Source organism: Oreochromis aureus, linkage group 4 (assembly GCF_013358895.1).
Source record: "Oreochromis aureus strain Israel breed Guangdong linkage group 4, ZZ_aureus, whole genome shotgun sequence".
In the NCBI taxonomy this organism is placed as follows: domain Eukaryota; kingdom Metazoa; phylum Chordata; class Actinopteri; order Cichliformes; family Cichlidae; genus Oreochromis; species Oreochromis aureus.
In genome coordinates this window covers 11916362-11936384 of record NC_052945.1, presented here as the reverse complement: position 1 = coordinate 11936384, position 20023 = coordinate 11916362, and the positions used below count along the sequence as shown (strand labels likewise).

Sequence of the window (20023 nt, the reverse complement as noted above, 5' to 3'; positions counted from 1 at the left end):
CTGAAGCCTCTGCCTCCCATTCTACTTTTAACAACAAGAAACCAAATTTTTCATTAACTGAAAATAAAACCTAAGGAAATACCTCTCACATCCTAAGGGGCTATTGTTGAACTAGTAGCTCAAGCACAACACCACAGCAGTTTAAATTCTATCGTTAGTCATCACATAGCACACTGACTGATACTAGGGGACATCCACTTTTTTGAATCAAATCATTAAGGACTCCTAATTAAGTTCTGATGCATGAAAACAGGATATTTTGTTTGGATACAGTGATATGATATATGGCCCACAGTGCACACATCTAACATCCATCCATCCATCCATCCATCCATCTTCTTCCGCTTATCTGGGGCCGGGTCACGGGGGAAACAGCCCAAGCAGAGAAGCCCAGACCTCCTTCTCCCCGGCCACCTCCTCCAGCTTGTCCAGGGTCTGCCCCGGGACCTCCTCCCGGTGGGACATGCCTGGAACACCTCACCCAGGAGGCGCCCAGGAGGCATCCTTCTCAGATCCCCGAACCACCTCAACTGGCTCCTTTCGATGTGAAGGAGCAGCGGCTCTACTCTGAGCCCCTCCCGGATGGCCGAACTTCTCCTTCTCAAGTCCTGTCTCTAAGGGAGAGGCCAGCCACCCTTCATAGGAAGCTCATTTCTGCTGCTTGTATCCGCAATCTCGTTCTTTCAGTCACTACTCACAGCTCGTGATCATAGGTGAGGGTAGGGACGTAGATCGACCGGTCAATTGGGAGCTTCGCTTACACACTCAGCTCTCTCTTCACCACAACAGACCGGTACAGCGTCCGCATCACTGCAGCCAAAGCACCAATCCGTCTGTCAATTTCTCGCTCCCTTCTCCCGTCACTTGTGAACAAGACCCCGAGATACTTAAACTCTAATATTTAAAGACTAAAAAGAAGCTGCCTTGTGAGGAGAATGAAAAAGAAATAAAAATAATAAATGAAAACAGATTTTAATCCAAATAGAGGATACTGTTAACAGTTTCCTGCTTCATAGCACTGGGTAACACAGTATTTTTATATCACAAGTGTAACTTTTTATTGTTTTGCATATTTATACTGTATTTATTTCAGGTCTATGACGTTTAGAAATGGATCATAATCCATTTATGTGTAAATATGCTTCTCATTTTCTAGCTTTTAATGAATCAATGACTTATATATAAATATGTAACTTCAAATTCAATAATGTAATTAATCTGCAAAATACTAACAAATCTAAATTGTATCAATGAGTGTGATACGCAGAACCGAATGCAGCAAAGATCCTAAGCATTGCCATTGGCTTGTGCAATATTAGACATTTGACACACAGGAACAAAACTGTATTGTCCACGTTTTTTCTGCCGGTTGTGAAAATAGACCATGAGGAGAGTAAGACCGATGATCAATAGAGCAAGCAAAGCCCAAATGGCTGGAAAGAGGACTTTACTGGTATTGCCTGTAAGACCAACAAAATAAAACAACATGTGACTTCTATTTAATACATCATGCCATGCATTGTTGAAATTAAACATCAGTAATTTTTACTTCGTACATTTCCATAACTGTTTTGCACAGAGTCAGTAATCATACCTGTTATCATCAGTGTGATAAATCGTGTATTTCTCCCAACTTTATTCTCTGCAACACAAACGTAAAAACCAGCATTGGTAGACGTGGCTCTAGTGATAGTGACTATCTTCTGGTGCCCCTCAGTGGTTATGTTTGAATTCACAGCAGCCGTGTAAAGCCATCTGATGTTTGAGGGTGGGTTACTGTCAGCACTACAGCTTAAAGTAACATCCTCACCCTGGAGCACCTCCTTGCTTTCATTTCCTTCCTTGAATTCAGGGGCATCTGGAAAAAATACCAAATTTTGAAACAGAAATAATATCCTTCAAAATATATTATTATCTCAAAAATTATATATTTTCACTGTGGAGAAATCATAAAAAGACAATATAATTCTGAAAAATTAAAACTTACACAAAATGTCAAGATACAGTGTGTGTTCAGCTGTTCCATGTGTGTTGTGTGCATTAAGCAAGTATTTTCCACTATCATTCTTTTTCCAGCGCTGTGGGGAAACCACCTGTTTACCATCTTTAAACCAGGTGAGGGTGGGTGTAGGTAATCCTACTGGTTCACAGGTACTTTGTTGTTTATCATTCACTGTGATCTCATAGTGCTCTTTGCAGGTGAAAGAAGGACTGACTGTAAAAATTATACAGATTCATTTTCAGAGCAAATAATTGAAAACAAAATATGCTTTAGTGTGTTTTATCAATATTCGGACAAAATATAAAATGATCCAGGTCTGATGCACTCACATTCCACTGTGATATGAACTGAGGTGTCGCTTCTGCCAAGACTGTTTTCAACTACAGCCGTGTACTTTCCTGAGTCAGTCCTGGTCAGTGACTTAGATGGATTGATTAGTTTCTCCTCATAGAACCACTGAACAGTGGGAGGAGGGTTCCCATCAGGCTGACAGGATAACATGTCAATGCTGAAGGCAGCATTTTCAACAACAGTGACGTGGTCTGGACAAGCTTCCAAGAATGGTTTATCTGGGAATTAAAATCAAAATAGATTAATTTATATTTCATAGATCACAGAGCTGTGTGGTAGATCAGAAACATGAAGTAAGTAGTTGGGACTCTTACAAAGAACAACAGCAGTGTAAGGTGGTGAGGTTACATTAGGGAGGAACTTTGGTCCTTTGGGTCCGAGGTGCAGCTCAGCCTCACATCTAAAAGTTAATCCATTGTAATTTCTCTGAGTTGAGATTCTCAGGCTAGAAGATGCGTTTACTGGAGTCATAGTGGAGTCATTAAATGTCTCTGTTTGCACAGTTTCATTGTCTCTGTACCACTTCACTGTGAGATTCTGCACAGGAGCCACATTGATGACATCACATTTCAGATCATGCTCTCTGCCCTCCACCATTGGACCACGACCCCTGTCAGACACTGACACAAAGTCTGGAGTTTCTGTAAACAAATCAAAGTGAAAAAAAACCTCAAATATAAGCATACAAAAAATATGCATTATTTCACAAATGGTGTTGCTGGTTGCAGATAGATTTTCATTTTGATTAAAACGTACTAACATTTGAATCAGAGTAATTACAGGATACTAGACACCTGCTGAGCATTTTAAGTGAAATCACCATTTTATTATAATGCAAATGTCAGTTAATGTTTATAACACCATAAAACAGTCTGTGCACATGTACTTACTATAAACAGTGATGTCTGGTTTCGCAGTATACTGCTCTCCATCAACCAAAGTAACATAGCAGAAAGGACTTGGAGCCCACTCTTCTAGTTTTTCAACCCTCCAAGTGACAACAGGAGGAGGTTTGAATCCTGTACCTCCAAATGGAGCCTCCCAGCCCATTCCTTCAACATCTGTGGCTGATGTGCTGCAGTTGATTGAAACTGGATCTCCAAATCTCACAACCATTTCAGAAGGTGTCAGTGTGAAAGGGAAACCTGCTATTCACAAAGAAATGTTTTCAGTCACAACATTCAACAGTATGTGACTATGTCTAGCCTGTTTCAATTTAAGCGTTGTTTTCATTAAATTGCATGCTCAAAAGAATGTTTTGTCTCACTCCCATTTCTTTTTGTTGCATGTTGAAGCTGTGGTTGGAGCCTTGTTAAGATCCAAACATACTAAATATGATTTTTTGCCATTTTTCAAGTGTCCTTAAACTACATGAAACAAAACAAAAAACTAAATCAAAAAACAAGTTCAAACTACAGAAGTCACTAAGTGCCAAAGACACTAGGGGAAGAAGATCAGGAAACAGAATAACACCCAGAAACTGAACTGAAAATCTTACTCTGACGAAGGACAAAGGGAGACTGAGACAATATATACACAAGAGAGTGATTAAGGGGAGCGGAGACAAATAGGAAACACTCAGGAACTCAGGAATAACGTGGCAAGTAAACTCATCACAACTCACAAGAGACAAGAGAGTATCACAATAAAACAGGAATCGAACAAACACAAAGACCCAGACTGATACGAACCTGATGCAGAAAAAGAGCAAACAAACACAGAGACAAAATGCTGATTAATCACAGAGACAAGACAAACAGCTGGACAAGAGAGGAAACTTGCACTAATACAGAAGAGCTAAGAGCTAAGCTAATTCAGAAGCATTAAGGAAATGACATTAAATTAGAGACGCTAAATACCAAAGAACTAGAACATAAATTATTAATTATTTACCCAAAAGTAAATCAAAAACCACCAAAAATCAAAACACATAACCCGAGATCCTACCAACAAAGTTTTGTAAATGGTGCTAGATTCTGATGACTTCCTGATGAAGTTTAAACCACAAATAACACTTTTAACTTGAAAATGTTAAATGTTAAAAATTCAGATGTTATATCAGTGACAATTTTCATCTTTGTGATTTTAATTTGAATCTCATTAACAGAGAAGTATTTACAAAGCACCATTATTTTCAGTTAGTTACCCTCGTGGGTAACATGTGGAGATTGTGACCTTTGAAACTAAATGCTAGCCATGAACTGAAAGTGAAGTTAAAAAAGAAAGTAAAACGTTTTGTTCTTAACCGCCAAATGAAATACTATCCAACATGTCATATCACCAGGCTGTTTTATTGTGAACGTTTTGCGTCCCTTGTTCAGTCTGTTTAGTTTTGCTTGTCATTTCTAATTTGTCTCAGCTGTGTTTCCCACATGTTTTCTGTTCCCTCGTCATTTTATTGTGTATTTAAGCCCTCTGTTTCCCTCTGTCACATTTTCCCTCATGGTTGTGTGTTTTTCTATGTACTTCCCTGTGTGTTTAATTCTCATAATTTCCCGGTGTAGTTTTGTATTATTTTCTATTCAGCTAAAAAAAGGCTGTGTTTTGAGTTCATGTCCAGGATATATGAGTCTGCATTTTGGTCCTTTCCCGCCTCCATTACACAGCCAGTTTATGACACATAGAGGTCTTAAGCACTCACCACACACTGAAAAGATGAGCATGAGGAAGCCCAGCATCCAGACAAGCAGCATGTTTAGTCAGCATACAGGATGACGCAGATGGATGGAGGAGGTGAAGCCTGTTTCAGGATTGTCCAGCAGAAGTTCAGTTTCAGGATTTGCATTAGATATCCTGCAGTACAGGATAAGTTATCTTTACAGGTCCCCAAATAGTTTGTCTTAATGATTATCCTACAATCACATTTGCTTTTTTTAAAAAACAAACCCAAACAAACAAACTTGAATTTTAAATCTGTAATGAAAATCTGCACTTCAATTACATCTTGACGGTTTGATTTTTTACATCTATTGAATATAGTCAGAATTACAACATTTATCATTGTCTAAAAACTTAAACATCTGGCTGAATAAATTTCCAGTTACAACTATGACAAGTACAGTCATCCATGTCATCAATAGTGGGCAAATATCTGCCCAACTTATCTTTTTAAATAATAGTAGATATAATACAATATGTTTTTTAGTTTTTTTTAATTAGATTGTTTACGTCTATACGAAAGACACATGGAAGAGAAAATAATTGTAAAGCTCAAGATTCAGACAAAATCTAAACATTAAAAAAAGTATCCAGGATTAACTTTAAAAAGCTTCACTTTCCACAAAAGCAATATGTTAGTAATGTGAAAAACACTCTTTGTTTCAACTACTCAATGTTAAAGAAAAAACTGGGAAAACACAGGGCGGTAACTGTGAACGCAAAGTTCTGCAAACACAAGAGAGTTTCTACGCATTCACTCCTTGCCAGAGTGCCTCTGATGTTAACACAGATTCTATAAAAGACTGATGCAGCCACCAAGCCTGTCATGAAGACTCGAGTTGATAACACTGTGCACACACTCCTGTGTTGCTTTTGTTGATATGGATGAATCACATGCTCCACATGAGAGACAAGCAGCTACTTTGACTGAGCTAATGCTTGAAGTTGATTGTGGTGGTGGCTACTATGTACACTCTGTTAGGACAAGAGGTGAGAGAATTTGTTACTTTTTCACTTACAATACATGTAATAATTAATTAATGCAAATATAACTTTAAGCGTGTCTATTTTTTTGCTTTCTGCCTGCCACCAAGAACAGTTTATCAGCACTTATGGTCCTACCAGTGGAAACTAACCACTGGTAACACAAATGACCTACTTTTGGAGGAGGAAAGAAAATGTACAGCACACACACCAGGTTAGTTATAGTTGACTGAAACTTCATCTGCTGCACCTCACATATTTCTATGAGAGCAGATGGTGACTTTGAGCAACAGTGCTGCAAGGGCAAATTTAGAAACAATGTTTAAATTTAAGTATAGCTAATACCCACACATGCTCTTCTTGTATGAGGAGTGACATGTTGAGATATTGCAAAACTTTCACTTTCACTATGACACACAAAGATCCCCTAGTTTGAACATTGCTGGATTTTTATGTGAAACATGATAGGAAATTTTAGGATTCTGATTTTCTCTGTTTCAAGTTGATTTCTGTAATATACTTACACATCTCTATTATTGCTAATTTATATTGTAATATATCTATATCACGACTAAAGCACTTTCTGGATGGATGCAAACTGCATTTCGTTGCCCTGTACCTGTGACATGTGCAATGACAATAAAGTTGAATTCTAATTCTAATTCTAATTTGGCTGACTGGAAGGCTCCACGCCATCCTGTTTTTGTCTTATAGATAAATTCGTCTGTGCAAGTTATCTTTTGCATGGAATGTTCTGACTGTAATCTGTGACCATGATGGGTAGATAATGTGTTTCTATGATTCTATGCTTGTTGTCATTCTTTGTCAAAAGCTACGCAGACTGCTGGTATACTCTGTACTGTTGTTTGACCCCTTTGCAAAGAGAAATTAAAACCTCACAAAGACAAGCTGTTTGTGTAGATCAGTTTCTTTCAGATTTCCATAACACCACTGAACTTGACACCCTTGGACCTTTGGCTGTGCATAGCTCTGTCCATAAAAATTACAAACAGAATGGTTGATAAATGGCCGCCCTGGCAGAGTTAATTCATCTGTTTGGAATTATGGTTATAAAATTTAAATAAGATCTATATTATTAAAAGAATGAGCAGAAAAGACTGTTTTTGTTTTTTTGTTTTGTTTTTGTTTTGTTTTTTTGTTTTGTTTTGTTTTGTTTTTGGTGCTGTTTAGGCTCCGTCTTATTACAAATTTGTTATACAGGGCATTAACTATGAACAGTTTTTGTCTTGGATAACTTTTGCAAAGTAGACAAAAAATTCGTTTGACTTTTTACTCAAGTTAGAACCTTACTGAACTACCTTATAGCGCCAGAGTTTGTCATGATCGTGTAATTTTAAGAGTTTTTGAAATTTAGCAGTTGTGTTTTTTGTCTGGGTTCTGATTTCTATTCTTTTTTCAGGTTTTCTGGTTCCTACTGTTTACTGTGTAAGTTTCATTCTTTTTCATTAGTATTCTGTTCCTCTTCTGTTCTGCGTATATTCTTTTAGTACTAGTTATTTGTTCTCCCAGTCTTCCCTCTGTGCGGTAAATGTCCTTTGAATTTAGCTTGATATTCAGTAATGTACAACATACTAAGAAACTAAAACTTTAAGTTAAATGATAAAGAGTACAGAGTATAATGTCTGAATTCAAAATATATTAAAGTAAAAGCATAAAGTAGCAATACAATACTTAAATGTTAGGAGATGTACTCATCTACATTCGGAATGGTCCTGTCCTCCAATGGTGTCGGGCATTAAACAGTACTAACAAAACTATATTACTACTTTAAGGCACTTCTAAGTTGGTTTCACTTTTCATATCGTGACCATTAGCTTCTCACTTCTTTTGTCACCTTGCAGAAAAAATCTATGTTAATGAGACTGACAATTTCATACATACAAACGAGGCAGATAGACTCACCCAAAGCCCTGTGCCCAAATCAACGGTCACTTGTTTGGCCAAACTTTCAGATTATTTCTCTCACACAAAAAAAGAAAGAAAAAAAATCTTTCCAAAGTTATCCCAACAGCTTGGAGGACGTCCCAAGGGAGTATAATCTCAGCATGATGTAAACCTGCTCCGGCGTTTCCTTCTTCAGTTCAAACACGAAATCAACACCATGATCCGACATTTAATTCGGGCTGCCAGTCAGGCATTTCTTGTTCTTCCAAAAAAAAAATTACATTGTGAAAAAAACAGGAACAAACTAGTTTTCGCATCCGCATCAAGCGAAAATACTACTAGTCTGTGTCGCATCTTGATAGCCTGCACTGGTCAATGTTATACTTCTGCATTTATAGTGTACTTTTTTAAAAAGTACACTATAAAAAGCGTATAAAAAGCATTCGTCGAGATACATGCTCCGGGAGTTCTGTGCTTCGCTGATTCTGTGCTTCGCTTGGGTTTTATATTGCATCGGCTGTGATTTTAATCTGTGGCTGTATTCTTTCTCGATGTAAGTTTTTGTTGTAAAAGTCGCGTTTTACTTAGAGCTGAGCGAGTTCATGTCCTTGAAGGACACTGTCGTCAGCCAATCAGGACAGGGAGCCACCAGGAAGGGACCAATGAAGTAGTCTGGTGGGAGGGACAGAGACACGGTGCAGAGAGACCTTGCTGTGGGGCAGGAGGAGAGGTGGGGAGGTTCTCGTCCAGCCTTGTGAGGTGAACGACTGGAACTGATAGAGACGGAGAAATACAGAAGTGCAAAACTAGCGGAACCACGAGAGAATCGGTTGCGGATAGAGTTTTGATCTGTGCTCAACTATTAATGTTCTTATAAGGAAATTAAATCCAAATTTGGTGCTTCGGAGCATATGACTGCTGCAGGTTGTTCATCCTTTGCACAGGGGGTCAGTGTGCAGCACGCTATAGATTGAAGAACACAGGTTAGTGCAAGTCCAAGTCGGGAGGGATTTGATCCTCCAAATTTCTTGTGGGCCTGATCAATGGGTTTTGATTGCACTTTAAGCATTGTGTTAGGGAGCCTTTGAGTATAAAGACTTTTTGTTCAGTCAATTGCCCGAGACCCATAGCTTTGGGTTTTGCTTTTTCTTGTGATTTTTAATGCTTTATAATGTTGTTTTTAATGTTTTATGTTTTATAAATAATTTTTAGATTTACTAATGAGAGTCTTTCGTGACAAGCATAAGGAGGCACACAGGTTCAGCATAATCAAAACCCAAGGCTCGGACTGAAGCAAACATTATGCCCCTTTAGCATAATGGATATCAACTAAAACATAATTTTTCATCCTTCACTGTCTGAGAAACCTCTGAACTACTGGCATGTACTGGTCATTGTAAAATAGTCTGTTTGGTCAGAATTCACCTGTAATGACTTGTTAAAGGCCTTTAAAAGGAAAAAGAAAAAGCATATCCTCATCTTGTTTATTTAAGTATTTATTTTGAATTAACTGAAAATAAAACCTAAGGAAATCATCACTTTACACACTGACTAATACTGGGAGACACCCACCTTTTTGAATCAAATCATTAAGGATCCATAATTAAGTTCTGATGCATGAAAATAGGCTATTTTGTTTAAATCCCATGACATGATATGGCCGAACAATGTACACAACTCATATTTCAAGACTAAAAAGAAGCTGCCTTGTGAGGAGAAAGAAAAAGACAGCAAAATATAAAAATAAGATTTTATTCCAAATAGAGTACACAAGTGTTTCTGAATAAACATTTTATTATACAGATTTGGTTAATAGTCCTTAAAATGGCTTGTATGTAACACAGCAGAAATAATAAGACTGTTGTGAACCTGTTAAAGTGAAATATAACTCTGGAAAATGATGAAGTACTGTTCTTAAAGTGAGATTGTCACTTCTATATCGTCATAGTCGGCCAACAGACCTTAGCAGGCAAAGTGTGCTTCAAGTGCATTAGCTATGCGAAAGAAATAGAAATTGTATTTGTGACAATAAATTAATTGGACTTTAAATTTTAATGTATTTTTGAGATAAGAGGGGATGCAAAAAGTAATGTAGGCCTACAAATTTTTTAATGAATAGGCTTTGTATTGAGGCTTATTTATTAGTTGCTTGCTTTGAGTTTATAATATATTGTATTTGGTGATGCATGAGATATATTTGGGTAACCTGAACAAATCGTTAATGTTACCACATTACCATCGTTAATGTGAACAAATGTTGAGATATTGTTACAATGGTCACTGTGTATTTCAAGTACAACTAGAGAAGAACATTCATGAACATGAGTCACTCTATTGTGCTTCAGTTCTCATGTAATGATATTCATGCACTTCTTGGCAATGTATTAACATCTGTCGTGCCATACCTTTCAAAGAGATGCTGGTCATCATAGAAAGAGATTGAGTTTGTCTCTCTTTGTTTAAGGAAGTAGAATAAATCCTGCGATCAAAGCTGTAAACAAGTACATGATCCATTCTTCTGTATTTTAATAAACAGTTGCAGGATTTTGGATCACTTCCCTCCCTGAAACCCACCAGGCCAGGGGGCAAAATTTGATGTGCAGAACAGAATTTATTAAAAATCCCAAGCTTTTCCATTGGTTTGTGCAGTAGTCAAAGGGATATTTGAGACATTTGGCACTTTGACAGGAAAAAAACTGTAATGTCCACGTTTTTTTTGGCAAATGCGACAACAGACCACAAGAAGAATCAGACTGATGATCAATAGAGTGAGCGACACCCAAATGATTGGAAATAGGATTTTACTGCTTTTACCTGTAAGAGAAACGAAATTCAAAACATAAGATTAATTTAATTTCTCAATTCCATCCATTGTTGAAATTGAACATCAGTAATCTTTCACTTTCTACATTCCCATAGCTCTTCTGCACTGAGTCAATAATCATACCTGTTATCATCAGTGTGATGAATCTTTTATTTCTCCCAACTTTATTCTCTGCAACACAAATGTAATAACCAGCATTGGTAGACGTGGCTCTAGTGATAGTGATAATCTTCTGGTGCCCCTCAGTGGTCACGTTTGAATTCTCAGCAGCTGTGTAGATCCATCTGATGTTTGAGGGTGGGTTACTGTCAGCACTACAGCTTAAAGTAACATCCTCACCCTGCAGCACCTCCTTGCTTTCATTTCCTTCCTTGAACTCAGGGGCATCTGGAAAAAATACAAAATTTTGAAACAGAAATAATATCCTTCAAAATATACTATCATCTCAAATTACCTATTTTCACTGTTGAGAAATCAATAAAAAGACAATATCATTCTGAAAAATTAAAACTTACACAAAATTTTAAGATACAGTGTGTGTTCAGCTTTTCCGTGTGTGTTGTTTGCATTAAGCAAGTATTTTCCACTATCATTCTTTTTCCAGCGCTGTGGGGAAACCACCTGTTTACCATCTTTAAGCCAGGTAAGGGTGGGTGTAGGTAATCCTACTGGTTCACAGATACTTTGAGGTTTATCATTCACTGTGATCTCATAGTGCTCTTTGCAGGTGAAGGAAGGACTCACTGTAAAAATTGTATCAGATTCATTTTCAGAGTAAATAATTGAAAACAAAATATTATCTTGTCAATACTTTAATGTGTTTTATCAATATTTGGCTAAAATATAAAATGATCCAGGTCTGATGCACTCACGTTCCACTGTGATATGAACTGAGGTGTTGCTTCTGCCAAGACTGTTCTCAAGTACAGCCGTGTACTTTCCTGAGTCAGTCCTGGTCAGTGGCTTAGATGGATTGATGAGTTTCTCCTCATAGAACCACTGAACAGTGGGAGGAGGGTTCCCATCAGGTTGACAAGGTAACATGTCAATGCTGAAGGCAGCATTTTCAACAACAGTGACGTGGTGTGGACAAGCTTCCATGAATGGTTTATCTGGGAATTAAAATCAAAATAATTTATATTTCATAGATCACAGAGCTGTGTGGTAGATCAGAAACATGAAGTAAGTAGTTGGGACTCTTACAGAGAACAACAGCAGTGTAAGGTGGTGAGGTTACATTAGGGAGGAACTTTGGTCCTTTGGGTCCGAGGTGCAGCTCAGCCTCACATCTAAAAGTTAATCCATTGTAATCTCTCTGAGTGGAGATTCTCAGAGTAGAAAATGCGTTTACTGGAGTCATAGTGGAGTCATTAAATGTCTCTGTTTTCACAGTTTCATTGCCTCTGTACCATGTCACTGTGAGATTTTGAACAGGAGCCACATTGATGACATCACATTTCAGATCATACTCTCTGCCCTCCACCATTGGACCACGACCCATGTCAGACACTGACACAAAGTCTGGAGTTTCTGTAAATAAATAAATTGAATTGTTGCTATATTATATTACAAATTTCAATTCATATAGTTTATAACACAATAAAACAGTGTTTGCACATGTACTTACTGTAAACAGTGATGACTGGCCTCACAATAATCTGGGATCCATTATTCAGAGTAACATAGCAGAAAGGACTTGGAGCCCACTCTTCTAGTTTTTCAACCCTCCAAGTGACAACAGGAGGACGTTCAAATCCTGTGCCTCCAAATGGAGCCTCCCAGCCCATTCCTTCAACATCTGTCGGTGATGTGCTGCAGTTGATTGAAATTGGATCTCCAAATCTCACAACCATTTCAGAAGGTGTCAGTGTTAAAGGGCAACCTGGTATTCACAAAGAAATGTTTTCAGTTACAGTATGTGACTGTGTCTAGCCTGTTTCAGTTTATGCGTTGTTTTCATTAAATTGCATGCTCAAAAGAAGAAGAACCTGCTATTCACAAGCAAACATATTCACAGTTAGCGAGGATTTGGTATAAAATAAGAAATAGGTCAGCAGTATTATCTAAATGATCCACAAGAATATTAGATGTAGATTAAACAAAGAGGAATACCTTTTGGTTCAACATGAACATTGATTGTGTGGGTTATGTTTCCCAAATAATTGGTAGCTGTGCAAGTGCAAGTTGTGTTGTGCTTTACTCGGGTGATATTGAGACTGTTTGCATTCTCCAACATAATCTCCCCATCACAAGTCCAGTTATAGACAGGAGGAAGGTTTCCCACAGCTTCACAGCTCAAAGTGATATTATTACCCTCAAGTGAAGAGATGGCTTTAGTACTCTCTGTGTTTAGTTCTGGAGCATCTGAAGAGAAAAACATTTTTTTGTTCAGCTTTATATTTGCACAACAGATAGCTAAATTGACAATAATTTATTTGATCTAAGCCAAAAATGAAAATTAAAGCATCTTCTTCATTTTTTTAAAAAACATTTATTTTTTTTGATAATTTTAATATACTTTCTCTCTTTTTGCCTCTGTATTAGTATAAGTATTTTGAATTGCTTCAGTATGAAAGGTGCTATACAAGTAAACCTATATTGCCTTGCCTTCTGTCTTGAAAGAGGAGGATGTTTACTCACAGTGTGCTGAAACCTTTTGTGTTTGAGAAATGGCAGGAGTCTTTTGTTCTTGTCGTCCAAAATTCAGCTGCGCTTCACATCTGAACTCCACTACATTTTCTTCTCTGCTGATGTTGACTCTCAGAATAGAGGACTTATTTACTGGTGTTTTTATTGTGTCATTGAAGACTCGTGTCTTGATACTTTCATTGTTTTTGTACCAGCTAACAGTCAGGTACTGAACAGGTGCAACATTGATGATGTCACACTGCAGTCTGTACTGTGTTTCTTTTTCCATCACATTTTCAAGCTGTACAGAATAAACAACTTCTGGATTCTCTGCCAAACAAAGTTAGATAACAGTTAGTTACACATGATCGTTGCTTTTAGTTTTCTTAGCATTGTTCTGTATTCATTTCAAATTAAACTTACTGAATGTAATAACTTGAAGGTCCTTGCTGCATTCATGAGACTCATTTAGTTTTACTTTGCACTTGATCTTCACATTCCAGTCTGACAGTGACACTGACTGGGAGATATTCATTTGTTCTTCTATGATGTGAGAGGTTTCATTTCCAACTGTAAAGTACATCCCTTTATGTTTAGCTAATGTTGTGCTGCAGTTTACAGTGACAGGATTTCCTCCATATTCTTCTATAATCTCATGTGGACTCAGAATAAGAGGGTTGTCCTCTGGTGGGCATATGCTGTCAGCATCTGTAAATAGACAAGATTGATGTGCTTATTAGGTTTTATTTGTCCTGCTTCACATTTTTCACACTAAGTATTAATAATAAACAGTACAAAACAAAATCAAAAAGCATCAGTAATATATAGTAAAATGCAGAATATTAAAATACAGCCACTCATTTGCCTCAACTGTTTTTAAACATATTCATTTTCAGAGGTTCAGAAATCATTGAAAAATTGACCACATGAGGCCCAGTGAGATCTCAGTGCAAGTAAAGAAGGCCAATATTACAATGACAAAGCAAAATAAATCAGAGATATTAAAAATTTTGTTTGGTGTCCTAGTCATATGTAATAATTCTTAAAAAGATAGAATGCACTGGCCAGCCCAGGAATACCAAAAGTCCTAAAAGACAGAAGACAACATTTAACATTTCAAGGACCCTCTAGGATGTTGGCACATTATTAACGTCTACATCTAAGAGACACCTTCATGAATCAAAACACAGAGTGTTCACAATAAGATGCAAAAAGAAATATATATCTTTGGAAAGAAACTGTGCTAAATACTGATTAAAACTAATAAAACATTTTAATTCATTTTGAAATTAAAGTGCATTTATATGTTATCTGTTATTTAAACACTATAAATAAATATAGTACTAAATAAGTACACCCCTACTGCTTTCATAAGTTTTAAGAGGGTAAATGGCATCCACATGGTGCTAATCAAATCCATGAGGATGTTTAACTGATCATCAAGCAAATTCAACCCAAAGTCAGACTGTACAATGCTCAGGTAAAGTCCAATAAAAAAAGACCTGCACGTCAGACTCTACAAAGCCTCACTCAGCATGTTAGATGTTAAAGATCATGAGAGTACAAATAGAAATTGGATCATGCAACAGGACAAATGTCCCGAGCACTCCAGCAAATAAACAAAAATGTTCTTAAGTACAAGGCTGTATTCAACATTTTTTTCATCATCATTTTTGGAGGGATAACCCAGGCAATTTTGATCAGGCTCTACAACGGTTACTAGGCTGTATGCTTGTCATCCTCTATCTTATCAAATTTATTGGTATAATGAGCAGTGTGGTGGCTTCTTTGTGGCTATGTTTGCAGAGTGATCGATTTAATTATTGCAGAGAGGGCAGTTGCATTACTATGGTCAGTTGGATATAGTGTCCTTTTAATTCTGGGGTAAGAGACATTTGGCGCATTATTCCTGTCGACCGCAAATTATAAAACTAGATGCTAAAGCCATTGTTTTATTTCTAGGACTTGAGTGATTTCATGCCCTGTGTCTTGCTGGTGTTTACCTGCATATGGTATTTATATTGGCTCATTTGGTGACTTGCTCCAATCACCACAGAGCGCGCCATATGGACATTCCTTTTTGGAGTGTTTGCACTAGGATGAATTGTTATAATGACCATCAGCGGCGCAGGTGACGGTTCACCTGTGGAATCTAACTTACTATTTGACTTGTGTACTTTTTATTTTCTTTGTCTTAAAAGTGTGTGTATGTGTGTGTGTGTGTGTGTGTGTGTGTGTGTGTGTGTGTGTGTTTGTGATGTTTTCATATTGTTTGCCTGGAAGACATTTTAGTTATGATAGGTCGTGTCACAGTTAACTTATATTGTGACCCAGACTGGAATTATAATTCGTTTTTTAATATTGGAAACAACCTGCTTTAGTAGTGCACTTTCAAACCAGTGTAGTCTTTTGGTTAGGATGTTTGAAAACACTATATATTTCCTAGGGGTGGAATTCCACTAGGTGGCGTGGTCGCAGCTTAATCATAACATCTCTGACCGCCTCACTACACACACAAAAAAAAAAAAAAAAAAAAAAAAAAATTACCCACAACTATGTGAGAAACTGATAACATTGTGAAGAAAGTGGTTATTGCAAGTCATTGCTGCTAAAGGTTTTTTAAAAGCTACTGAATGATGGGGTATAATTAGTCTTTCACAAGACTGCAAAGAGTCCTGAGAAAGCTTTATTTTTCATGAGACTGTAAAGTTCAATATGGCCCACACTCTTTCAGTTTGATGAAACGGAAGTTTGTATCAGAACGCTCACCTCTCCCACTTAAAATGGGTTTTCATTTATTCTTTTAAAAGTCAGAGGTTACAATGATAATCCTTCGAATTCCATTAGTACCTCATTAAAATGGGAGTATTTTATATTTTAAAAAAACACATGTAGAAATTATTAGTTTTAGTTTGCTTTTTTGTGCAGTTACCACCACTGGTGACATGTCAAGATACCGAAAGTTAGGCCAAAAAGAAACTCAAAGTTAACTAAAAGGTTTTACTCCTATCAACTCAATAAAATAATCAACTTTTCAGATAGATACAGAGTTAAGGAAAATCCCTTTGTACTTAAAGAGCATCATTATTACTCACCACACAGTGAAAAGATGAGTATGAAGAAGCTTAGCATCCTGACAGACAGCATGCTTGAACAGCATGCGGGAGGAATAATGAGATGGAAGGAAGTGAGCAGTGTTTCAGGATCATCCAGACGATGTCCAGCTTAAGGACCCAGGTTAGATGAATATCAGGTCGATGAAGGAGATATGATGTCCGCCTGACAGGCTGGCAGTATCACACGCAGAAAGAAAACATAGAGGAAATTCAATGCTCTTGTGTACAGGAAACACTGTGAAACCACATCTAGAGCCAGCGCTTTGTGAAGTAACGGTAGCTTAGTGATGCCCCTCCTCCTATGTTTTCTGCCATTTTTCACTGTTCTTTCACAAAGTGTCTAATTTCTACAAAGAAGAAAAAAGTTATGTGAGATTACAGAGAAATACAAATTCTAGCACAAAAATGCACCACAGAGAGCAGATTTGTCAACCTAATCCATTTTAGTGATCATCCAGTTATTCTAAGTTGTTGTACATGTCATAGTTTTTATCTTTTTAATAAACACAGACACAGAAAGTTTGTTTCATTCTCTCTACACTTATGTGAGAATCATCCACATCATCTTTTTCTGTTTGCACATGTTCAGAATATAACCCTTTTATGCTGGTTTGATCATCATGGAAACTTGTTTGAGGGAGTAGGATCCTCCATTGAACGCCATCGTGGTAGTGGCTTCAATAGTGTCTATAGTGTATATGAGTTATTTAATGTATTAAAGTGTTCATTCAAAGGACAAAAAGTCACCGTATACTGCTCCCAGTTCCGACCTATCTTTTCTCCTCTAGATGACTTTCCACCCTCCCTGAGCTCGACTCTGCCCACACCAGACCGTGAGAACGGGCTCCACCAGACCCACATGCATCAGCTGGTACTCTGTGGTCAGTCCTGCCATGCCCTTGAGTGAAGGGAAAATATGCATCAAGGGAGAATGTACAAAAAGCAACATGCAGATACAGTTTTATAATATGTCAACATATAACATTTTGAAATTCAGTAGTATTAAATAAAAACATGACAGGCATTTCATAAAGTTCCCTTACCACTAGGGAAGGTCTCATAAACAACATTCCTCAGTTTTGTTTAAATAAGCAATTGAATAACCAATTGAAAACCATGGTGGTAAGATGGGCACAGCAATCTGATAAAACAAAAACGTATACAAAGTGATCAGCCCTAATGGTCTGTCATGACAGGCATGCTCTCACAACCACAGCATGTGCTCTCTTTCTCTTTAGACATTTGAGGAAGTGGTGGGAAAAAAAGAAAAGAAGACACTGGAGGAAGTGGTGCAACACAAAAATTATCCACACTTTTGTGTTATACTGTTCATATCCTGTTCCTAACTGCAAGTTCAAAAGGCAAGTCTTATAAAAACCACAAGTAAAACATTGTTAGTCATCATGTTTTTATCATAAAGTCTTTTGTTCAGTGATAATTGCTGCTAGCTGTCTTTCTCAGACAGATAGGATTTAAACCACGAAGTCATTGATGCTATCAGCCTCTGCTGCTTATCTGAGCAGTTAAATACATTTGACAGGAAATAGATACACTGCTCAAAAGATTAAAGAAACAGTTTGAAAACACATCAGAACTCACTGGGAAGAAAATCACACTAGATAATATGTTGGAAATTAAAGGAGGCCACATCATTTAAGGGAAATGACAGTTATCAACATACAGTGGGTTGAATTCAAACACGTTGACAAACAAAGTGAAAGAAATGATGTGACAGGCTAGCACATTTTGCTGATACTTTTTTATCTGCAAAAAGCAAAAAGATAGTATGTCTCAGTGTACATGCTTTCTACCCTAATAGAGCACTCAAACCATGTTGTACAACAAGCTTCATTGACACACAAGTTCACCAATCTGTGACACAGGGCACATTCACTATTTTGTAAAAAGCTGCAAAGGTAAACACCTCAATTCTAAGAAAGTTTGTAATAGTACAGAATATAAAGTTCTTTTTTGTTAAAAAAAAACAAAACAAAACAAAAAAATTCATTAAACAACATACATCAATGTTGTCATCATTTCTAAGCATAAATTATTTTTAGTACAGGTGCTGCACCCTCCACACATAAGAGGATGTTGCATATTTATGCATATTTATATTAATGCTCAACAGAGAAAAACTTTGCTGTCAGACCTACAGCAGTTGGTCTCATCAATTTCCTGTCCCAATGTATTTGAACCCTGTTACTGGTGTCAAATTCATAATTTGTTGAAATCACAATACACAGCAGTTGTGAGCATATGAGTATGGCTGTTTTTAGCAATTTGTAGCTCCAGTTTGTCTATTTTGTAGGCAAGACATTTAGTGTTAAGAAGAGGAAAATGCTTGGCACCAGGGGTTTGTGTTGCTGTTTTCACTAGCCTAGCAAAAGGCCCTGCCTTGCATTCTCATATCTGCCTCCAATCCCCATGCCATCTACAACACAGATACTGGAAAACAATCCTGTGATTTTGCTTTGTGCAGATATACATCATGACACTACTAAAAACCGCTTGTAATGTTGATTTGATAGGTTAGTTCAGCATTCTGCAACTAAGTGTGAGTGTAGATGTGTGTAATCACATACACCACAGATCTCTTCATTCATAAGCTTCTCAAGGACTCCTTGCTCTTTTTCATTAGTGTTAGAATCTTAAAAAGAAGGCGACTGGAGTTCTTTAAACTTAAGGAAGTCCAATCATCATGTTCTTTAGCTCTAAAGACTACTATGACCCGGATTACTGAGAAACTACACAGATACATTTTCAACTTCCCTATCATAAAATCACAATTATTTTTGTTAAACCCCTTTAATAAAGCTGAAAATCTGCACTTCAGTTACTTTTTAATTGAGTTTAAATGTTTGATTGTCCAAAACTTTATAGACCCAACCATATCAAGTTTCAGTTGCAGCTGTTATAACTGTACAGTTACCATTTTATCAATAATCCATAACTTGTTGTCCAAGTTGCCTTCTTAATTAGTTGCATGATATAATTTGATTTTAAAAGCTAGGGTTGTTGGCTTTTATTGAGCAATGCAGATTGCACTGGCGCAGTTTGCAGCCAAGTTTGAAGTGACTGGGATCTAAATTAGCACCTTCAAGTCTGATGCCCTGGCTGTCAGCTGGAAACAAGTTGCTGCCACAAGTGGAGATGCTTAAGGGTCTCAAGATCTCAGGAACAAACAGCATCTAAGTTGATGCTGATTTCGTACTAGTCTGTTGTGGTGAACACAGAGCGTGAAATGTTAAGGCAAAGATGTACTGGTCAGTTTACAATCTTACAAGTTCTATGTAGTGACTCAGAAAATGAGACCATGGATCCAAGTGGCAAAGATTAATTCCTCCAAAAGGGGGCTGGCCTCTTCCTTAGAGATTTTGGGCATTTGGTAGGGGCTCAGAATAGAGCTGCTACTTCTTCTCCAAATTGAAAAAGACAGTTGGAGTGGTTTAGGCATTAAATCAGGATGCCTCCTGGCCATTCTAGGCATGTCCTACCACAACCCAGTATCACAGTGAAACGTGTAATGACATCCCAGTCCACCATGTCCATTTC

General features: G+C 37.3%; 2 protein-coding genes across 8 annotated transcripts; both read right to left on the bottom strand.

Moving 5' to 3' along the window:
- Positions 1–619: 619 nt before the first annotated feature.
- On the bottom strand, positions 620–8478 carry LOC120439749 (hemicentin-1-like). 7 transcript variants are annotated; one of them, XM_039610731.1, is made up of 9 exons: positions 7919–8478; positions 4995–5146; positions 3244–3501; positions 2668–2994; positions 2332–2571; positions 1988–2215; positions 1811–1858; positions 1595–1642; positions 620–1460 (listed from the first exon to the last, which is right to left on the bottom strand). In XM_039610731.1, exons 2-9 carry the CDS (start codon positions 5044–5046, stop codon positions 1288–1290), a joined length of 1374 nt encoding a protein of 457 aa, XP_039466665.1. In that variant the 5' UTR covers positions 5047–5146; positions 7919–8478; the 3' UTR covers positions 620–1287. The 7 variants fall into 7 exon arrangements, with proteins under 7 accessions (XP_039466665.1, XP_039466659.1, XP_039466663.1 ...); XM_039610725.1 differs by having other exon boundaries at positions 1595–1858; XM_039610729.1 differs by having other exon boundaries at positions 1595–1858; positions 3244–3498.
- Positions 8479–9636: 1158 nt separating this feature from the next.
- Positions 9637–16771, bottom strand: LOC116323221 (hemicentin-1-like). Its single transcript, XM_039611709.1, has 10 exons — positions 16448–16771; positions 13776–14060; positions 13365–13682; positions 12837–13088; positions 12352–12606; positions 11928–12254; positions 11597–11836; positions 11240–11467; positions 10848–11111; positions 9637–10714 (listed from the first exon to the last, which is right to left on the bottom strand). The coding sequence occupies exons 1-10, from the start codon at positions 16497–16499 to the stop codon at positions 10515–10517; spliced, it is 2421 nt and encodes an 806-aa protein (XP_039467643.1). The 5' UTR covers positions 16500–16771; the 3' UTR covers positions 9637–10514.
- Between the last annotated feature and the right edge of the window lie 3252 nt (positions 16772–20023).